Here is a 7,457-nt window from a genome sequence, read left to right on the forward strand (position 1 = left end):
CGGGGCATGATTTGGCATGGTCAGATCATGCCAGATGGGCTTGACAGCATGAAACTCAAGGCGACAATCAACCTGCCTAGGCCCGTCTCAGCAGCACGGGGAATGCACCAATTTCCTGTCCGTCTACAAGCCGTTCTACACGGAGCCGCAGGTGCAGAGTCTGTTTCATGTCCTTGCTAGTTTGGTGTCTTGGGTCGTCCCCAATGGAGCAGGGGATCAGAAATGAGAGAATGATGATGGTCTTGGCCAAATTCTGCCACTTGGGCACTTGCATGCAAATACACCCTACACGGTGTACACACATTAGGACATCTCTAACTCCATTACCTAATCTTCTTATAAAGCTTCTTCCCGTAAACGCCCAATATGTAATTTCTGCTGCCAGTTATCTCTCAATCAAAATGCATTTCTCTGCAACACGATAAAGTATAAGAGGGTCATGGGAAGTGTTGTCCCCACCACCACCACGACCACTGTAGTCAGTTAGGAATCAGTCAGTGTTGATCTTTTAATCCTTTTCACAAGATGAATTATCTGCTGTGGTTACCTCCTCTGCGACACAAACAGAACACAACACAAACTGGTGATTCAGTCTGATAAAAACACAGAGTGAATTAGCTGGGTGTTAAAAATCAGTGGTTCAGGGAACAGGGGGTATCATGATGGGGCTGGGAACAAACTTTAGCTCAGGTGGTTTCTCTGATCATTTCCGAACAAGGTCTAAGAAGTGAATCAAAAATAATGTGACATCAAACCTGACAAACCCTTGAACTTTACTGCTTCTATCAGACAACTACATCATTAACATATTTCCAAAGGGGATTTGGCATCATTGACAGGCAGCCAAATGAAACAGACTGTTATCTTGTTTAGAGATATGGATTTCTCTGGGTACGAAAACTGCTGTTAACATTTGTGGGAAAGCCAGTACAAGACTCCAAAAAATATGAATATATACCATAAAATATATACAATACTTTAACACTATATTTAATGCAAAAATCTTACATGTTATATCTTTGTAGCATAAAAGCCATAATAGGCAATGGTAAATTAATTCCCTTAAGGGTACTTAATTTTGAGTATACTGTACCTGTGCTTTAGAAACTAAGTAACACTTGAGTTTAAGTTGACTTTATGTACAAAGTTACACTGTTTTCTGTTGTGCAAGTTTGCTTTAATTATAGTTTAGGTATAAGGAAGGCATTTTTTTTTTTTCTAGAGCTTTGGACTTTTCAGTTTAGTCCCAACCAAATTTAGAAGTGGGAAAGGTGCTTTGAAACAATGTCCGGACCAACAGACCAAAATTCATCCAACCAAATTAGATGGTCACTTCAGTTCATTTGCAGTGAGAAAACAGTTTCCTGGATAGCACTGACTTTCCGACCATTTCAGGAAGTTGATACAGTATTAAATAATAGAAGAGCAAAAAGAAGCGAAAGCAGTTCGAACAATGAGAAAGTTCCTTGGCACATTCGAACTAGTGACATACACTCATCTACAAACTAATCAAATAAGTAAAGGTAGATGCAGCCTGTCGTCATAGGTGATGACGACAGGACGTACGTGTCATACAAAAGTCTCAAGTGCCTCAAGTTTATTTAAGAGCATCAACACTTAATGTCTCCCTCCCCTCCTAATCTTTTTTTAATGCTCTTTAATTAATGCCATGACACTGTCCAATCACCAAAATGGGGATGGAGTGAACAACAACATAGGTCTCTAATGTCATCAACTATCAATTAAGAATAGAGCGATAATCAAAATGCCTCTGCTTATAACCCAACTCGTTCATCTTTCTAATAACAAATCCCATGCAGAAAGGCTACGGTTTAGTCTGGTCTCCTGTGTTTTGAATGTGATCACAAACCAAAAAAGGTCACAGGTGAGCTCAGTTCGCCGGGGGCTACGAATAATATTTGTTTTCTGGGCCATGGCTTAATGGCTCCAATGCTGAAGATAACAAGCAAAAGTGAAATTTTCAATCAGCCCTTTATTTGCCTTTAACCTGAAAGCCACCTCACTTCTTCCAAGAAATAAATCCAAAGGGTACTCTCTTTTGTGCCTTGTGTAAATATATTATGGAGCATAAACACATCATTTCAGGTATTGCCTTCATCTGTATTTAGTAAAAACCGAACTGACTTTGTACATGTAAACATACTGATTAAGGCAACATCCTCTCACTAAATTGATGTCTGTCCACACGAGATTGAGATGCAGAATTTAACTGCACAACAGCTGGGGTCAGCAACGCTTATAATTGATTATTGTGTTTTACACTGGTAGCTGAGGCTAATGCCTGTTGTTTCCTTCTGAAACGGGGTCACGTGATAGGATCCTGAGGAGTCAGCGAAGGCTTCATCGTGGCTGAAAACATCCAATCAGCAAAAGGTTGTGAGTGTCTACATGATTGTTTCTGAAACCTTTATTTCTTCCTGTCCAGACTAAATCATTGCCCCAGAGTTTTCAAACTAAAGGGGTGTGCGATGTTTCCATAGTAGAGTTAATGCATTTCAAAAATAAAAGGTAAAAGGTTGGATTTAGCCAAAGTAGTTAAAATAATCGTTCTATGAAACCGATTTTGTCTTTAAATCTTAGTTAAGTTAGTTAGTTAATTCATTTTAAAACATAAACACAAGTTTTTCTTACAAATTTAAATTTAGTTGTTCCTGCAGTTGACGAAACAACGTATTGCTAACTTGAGATTTATTTTGTGATATACATTCACCCCACATTTTAACCATGAATGCTCCAACTCCCTGCTCAGATAAATCCTCACCTCCCTAACAATCACCAGCTCCACTAACCCGCAACGGGTACATCTATGTGTGTGTTTTTTTGTGTGTGTTTGTGTCTGTGTGTGCATATCTTCGGGACAAAGATCCTCATTGTTAGAAGTTTTAACGGGTGACGACAGCACAGCGGACAGTAGCGTGTAAGATCTTTGTATAGCTATCATCCTCCTCCACCTCCTACTCCACTCTCCGTCTAAGCTTTTTTTGCCCACCGTGTGTGTTGAAACACTCACACTCTCCGTTATTGAAGGCTGCGATCTGTTATTAGAATGACCTTCTTCTACAAATGGAGACACACACACACACACACACACACACACACACACACACACACACACACACACACACACACACACACAACAACCCGCACCACGAAAATAAGGCTTTATGCCACGTCAAGGTAACAGCACAATATCACTGTCACTGCCGGCGCTTTCACAAGTTATTTTATCTTCAGATTAAGAGCTTTTATCTAAGGTTTTTACATTACTTAGAGACTTCTTTTTATGGCTGTGACATGAAAGGAAAAAAAACAGCAGTGCCAGAGGGCTTATGTAAACAGTTGTTGTGAAAAAGGGACATTTCCTATGGTGTTAGCTGTAGTAAAATGAGCTAAACATGCGTCAGAAAAGACCCATTAAAACATGGCAAGTATTTTGTTTACTGCAGACTGGCTGCACATGCACTCTTAATACCTGGATGTGCTTTTGGAAGGCTGTCTACCTGATGAGACATCATCACTACCTCTGATGACAAGAAGCGTTACGGAAAAACTCTGATGTGGATGGCTTTAAAATTGAGCGAATGCTAATTTTTAGGACAAAAGCAACACCATAACCAAACAAGCTAAAATACACAAACTACAGTCGGAAGCTTTTAATCAAACGAGGGGTGTTTGCAAGGTCTGACGCAGTGTCAGTTATTTCCACATTAATATTAGATAAGATCTGCCATTATCATTGTGTAACACCATGAGAACACGTGGACCTGGGGGCTCTGTAGGCTTTCCACCTAACTAGCTGCATATTGCTCATTAGCCCTCAACCTGAGAGGTAGCGTCACTTGATCAGGTAGAGAGAAACTTTAGTATCAGGCTTTATCATGCTGTCATAATTTCAATTACAGAGCATGGACTTGAATTTAAGCACACGTTTGGGTAATGACGTTCATGTCTATTACCAGCGGGTGTACCAGTTAGCCCTGTCATTAAGCCAGTGTGCACAATGCCAAAGTCCTGAAACCCTTGAACACAGAGGATGTAATTTATTTTTCAATCCCTCAAAATGTCCACTGTGAGAATGACAAATTTTATATTCAAGTAATTTTTCTCCGTTAAGCTAATTTTGAGCTTAATAAGATGAGTAGGATAACTGGGCTAACATTAAAAAGTAATCGGGAAATTGAATATGAATGATTATGTTTAATTGCCCCCCGAAAGGCCGTATGTACGTGTGATATTGCATTACCATTCCCTTCAGAGTTGGTGAGGCGCTAGCTAGCAAAGCATATAAATGTCTCCTATTTAGAATTAGATAAGGGACAACAGCTATAGACTTCAGTGGTAACCATCTTTGTCATTTTATCAAACTTTGGAGGGAAATGGGGTGCACTACTTTGTTTCGAAAACAGAGAAGTATTTTCAACCTTTTGTGTAAAGATTAATGTGGTCATTAGTCAATATATCTTTGGGAGCTAGCTATTAGTCGTCAATAGAACAGCTTCATAACAAAACCACTTCTCTCTTGGATTCAGTTTTCAGTTGTTATTTTTTATTCTTGAATATTAGCTTGTCTTACTCTTTGCCATTTTCACAGGGCTTCAGTGGGCTAATACTAAACTGTGGCTCCACTGATTGAGATTTAACTCGACCAATGAGATTAGTAAGGCCTCCTGAGCAGCTGCGACTCCAAGATAGCCTAAATTGGACATGGCATGGGATAATTACAGCAGATCCTGTGGATTGGGCTATTTCACCAGCTGAAAGAAAACCATGGGGAATATTGCTCAACGCACATGCACATACCGTTGATATGAGCTGTCCCCTGGGATGCAGTTATTCATGTGTCTTAACGGTGAATTTCTTGAGAAGAGAAAGGGGAATGTGATCAACAAGGGGACATATATGGTGGGAATTTGACGAGTGATCGTGACTAGGCTCGCTGACATGCCTGGGGAACAGGGATTAGGACAATGGGAGAGAGAGATACAATTTCTTTTGTTTTTACTCATTTCGATGTTTTCACAGAATAGAAGTGCTAATTTACATACCACTGTTGCCATGTGAAAACCCATCAATTCTAATTTGCATGCTTTTTTATTCATCACTAATTACATGTCAGGCCTCTCCATGTGCTCGGCATATTTGTCGACCCGCAAGCTGATGAAACCTAGTAGGAATGCTCTTGAAAATTTAGTCGGTCAAATATGGATTTCATGCTGAACAGGAGACACTTTGGAGATATAAGGGTTCCACCGTGCAGGAATGATATTACATCATCAAGCCTAAGGTGGAGATCCTGCACAGCACTGTAAAAAACAAAAGGTAGTTTCCACACAACGATGTGTCTGACAGCAACTGGGAAAAATGGAGAGATGAGAGACTGACATGCAAGTACATTGTGTGTATGTCTACACAAACCAGTATAGACAGGAAATCAGGGATAATAGCATGATGTGATACAATGATGTGAGATGATTTCTATAACTGAAATATGAATCAATACACTTTAAAGCTACATCCCCCCACACCAGTAACACGGCATAACCTAAGGTTCTCAAATTCCGCGTCACACTAAATAATGAATTAATATCACTGAATGAGAGCGCTGAATAGTAAACCCCACCCCCACCCCTCCTCCTTGAATTCACTCTGCTGAAGGAGCCAATCAGGACCTACCATTCTGTCTACCAATGCCATAGGCCCCTCCCCTCCTATCTGTGATTATATAGTCTGACATCGGCATCACAACAGACACACACACACACACACACACACTCTCCGAGCTCCTGCTGCTGCACGCAGCTCGGGGGACCATGCAGCTCTGACAGCATTCACGGACACTGGAAACAGATGGTGAGTGGATACTCTTTTCAGCTAGTCTGTGCAAGAAGGGCATTTCAGTTTGGTCTTCTTCTCTTCATTAATCCTTTAAATTTTTTCTCGTTTTCTTTGGGAATGTTTCAGATTGTGGTCCAGCTCAAATGTTTGCAGCATAGTAGTTTTTTCTTCTACGTCTTGCCCTTTTGTTCCACTCTCTATTCACAGCTCTTCTCTGTCCTTCTCTCCAACTGCAGGCACATGATGGTGAGAGTGCCGAGAGCAACAACAACAGAAGCAGCAGCAGCCACCTTGGCATTGACAACACCAGACAGAGCTGAAGAGGAACCCCCTGTAGCGTCATAAGCGCCAGCAGCAGTCATCAGGGGACAAGCTGGGAGGACCACTGCCGCTAGCCTTTCTTGCATCGTTATCCAAAGACAGCAGCATCTGAACATGGGTTGTTCTTCAGGCCGCCAGACCCAAGCCCCAGTCCTTCACCCGGACCTTGACTGCAGCAACAACAGCGAGTCCAACACCTTACCCCAGGACTCTGAGAACCAGAATCAGGGTTTGAACGGCCTTGGAGAAGGAGGAGACGGGGAAAGGAGCATTGGAAGAGACAAACCCCCAGAGTCTCTCCCCACGCTGGAGCGACTTGCCCAGGCCACCGGCGGGACAGAGAAGTCCTGGTATCGCTGCGTGTTTCCGTTTGGCGTGATATCACTAGTCATTGGCATGGCGGGCACTGGGGTGACGTTCACCTTTAACACGCTGCTCCAGACCAAAGTGGTGTCGGTGGCACTGCTCTGTGCTGGCGTGTTGATGCTGCTTGTGGCTGCAGTTTGCTGGAGGGCTCACAGACTGAGGAAGAAGAAAAAAAAGGAAAGTGGATTCTTCACCGCCGATCACGGCAATTTCTGACGGGGGGTTGGACTGACAACCAGCTCCTCGTTAGACTGAGAAGAGACTTTTCTAATGAGGACAAACTGAATGAGTCGAATGAGGTGTGAGGACATCTATACTTTTTCTCTCTGCACTAGGGTAGAAGGTGAGGGCAGATGAGTTGGATAATATTTGGAATATAATGGTACCAGGGAAACTTTGTGACGGTGAGTCACAATTCTGAAAATGCCACATGAGCGAAGGCATCATCCCCATCCTGAGCAGATACAAATTGTTAACTATGCTTCAGTCTAAAAATACCCCTTTCCTCTTCTATTCATTCCTTTTATATATGTACCTGGGGATCCAGTGGTGCACAGAGCCCTGAGCACATTGTAGATCACTGCTCCGGGGCTGAGCTCTTTGAGGAAGGAGAAATGTTTAAGTGATGGGCATCTCAGGAATAGCTGTTTAACATCTCCTGCGCCTCTGTCAGCAGCTTGACGGTGCGCCTTAAACTTCAAGTCCTGGAAAAGTGTGAGACACAGAGGGTGTTATAATCAGATCTGTCTGCCGGGAACATCTTCCGTAGCTTAGTTTTGAAGTGATCAGAGACCAGTGCAGTTAGTGGGTTGATAGAGATAGTTTCAATAATTGAAAGAGAAGCTCACAACAGCAAGTTTGCAAGTATAGAACCTGGCCTTGCTTGAAGAAGTGAATGAAACACATTTTGCCCT

General features: G+C 42.2%; 1 protein-coding gene across 1 annotated transcript; it reads left to right on the plus strand.

The window, feature by feature from the left end:
* Window positions 1-6,291: 6,291 nt before the first annotated feature.
* Window positions 6,292-6,759, plus strand: LOC133027438 (transmembrane protein 100). The gene has a single exon (XM_061094448.1). It carries the CDS (start codon window positions 6,292-6,294, stop codon window positions 6,757-6,759), a length of 468 nt encoding a protein of 155 aa, XP_060950431.1.
* The last annotated feature ends 698 nt before the right edge of the window (window positions 6,760-7,457 follow it).

Source organism: Limanda limanda, chromosome 21 (genome assembly GCF_963576545.1).
Source record: "Limanda limanda chromosome 21, fLimLim1.1, whole genome shotgun sequence".
Taxonomy (NCBI): domain Eukaryota; kingdom Metazoa; phylum Chordata; class Actinopteri; order Pleuronectiformes; family Pleuronectidae; genus Limanda; species Limanda limanda.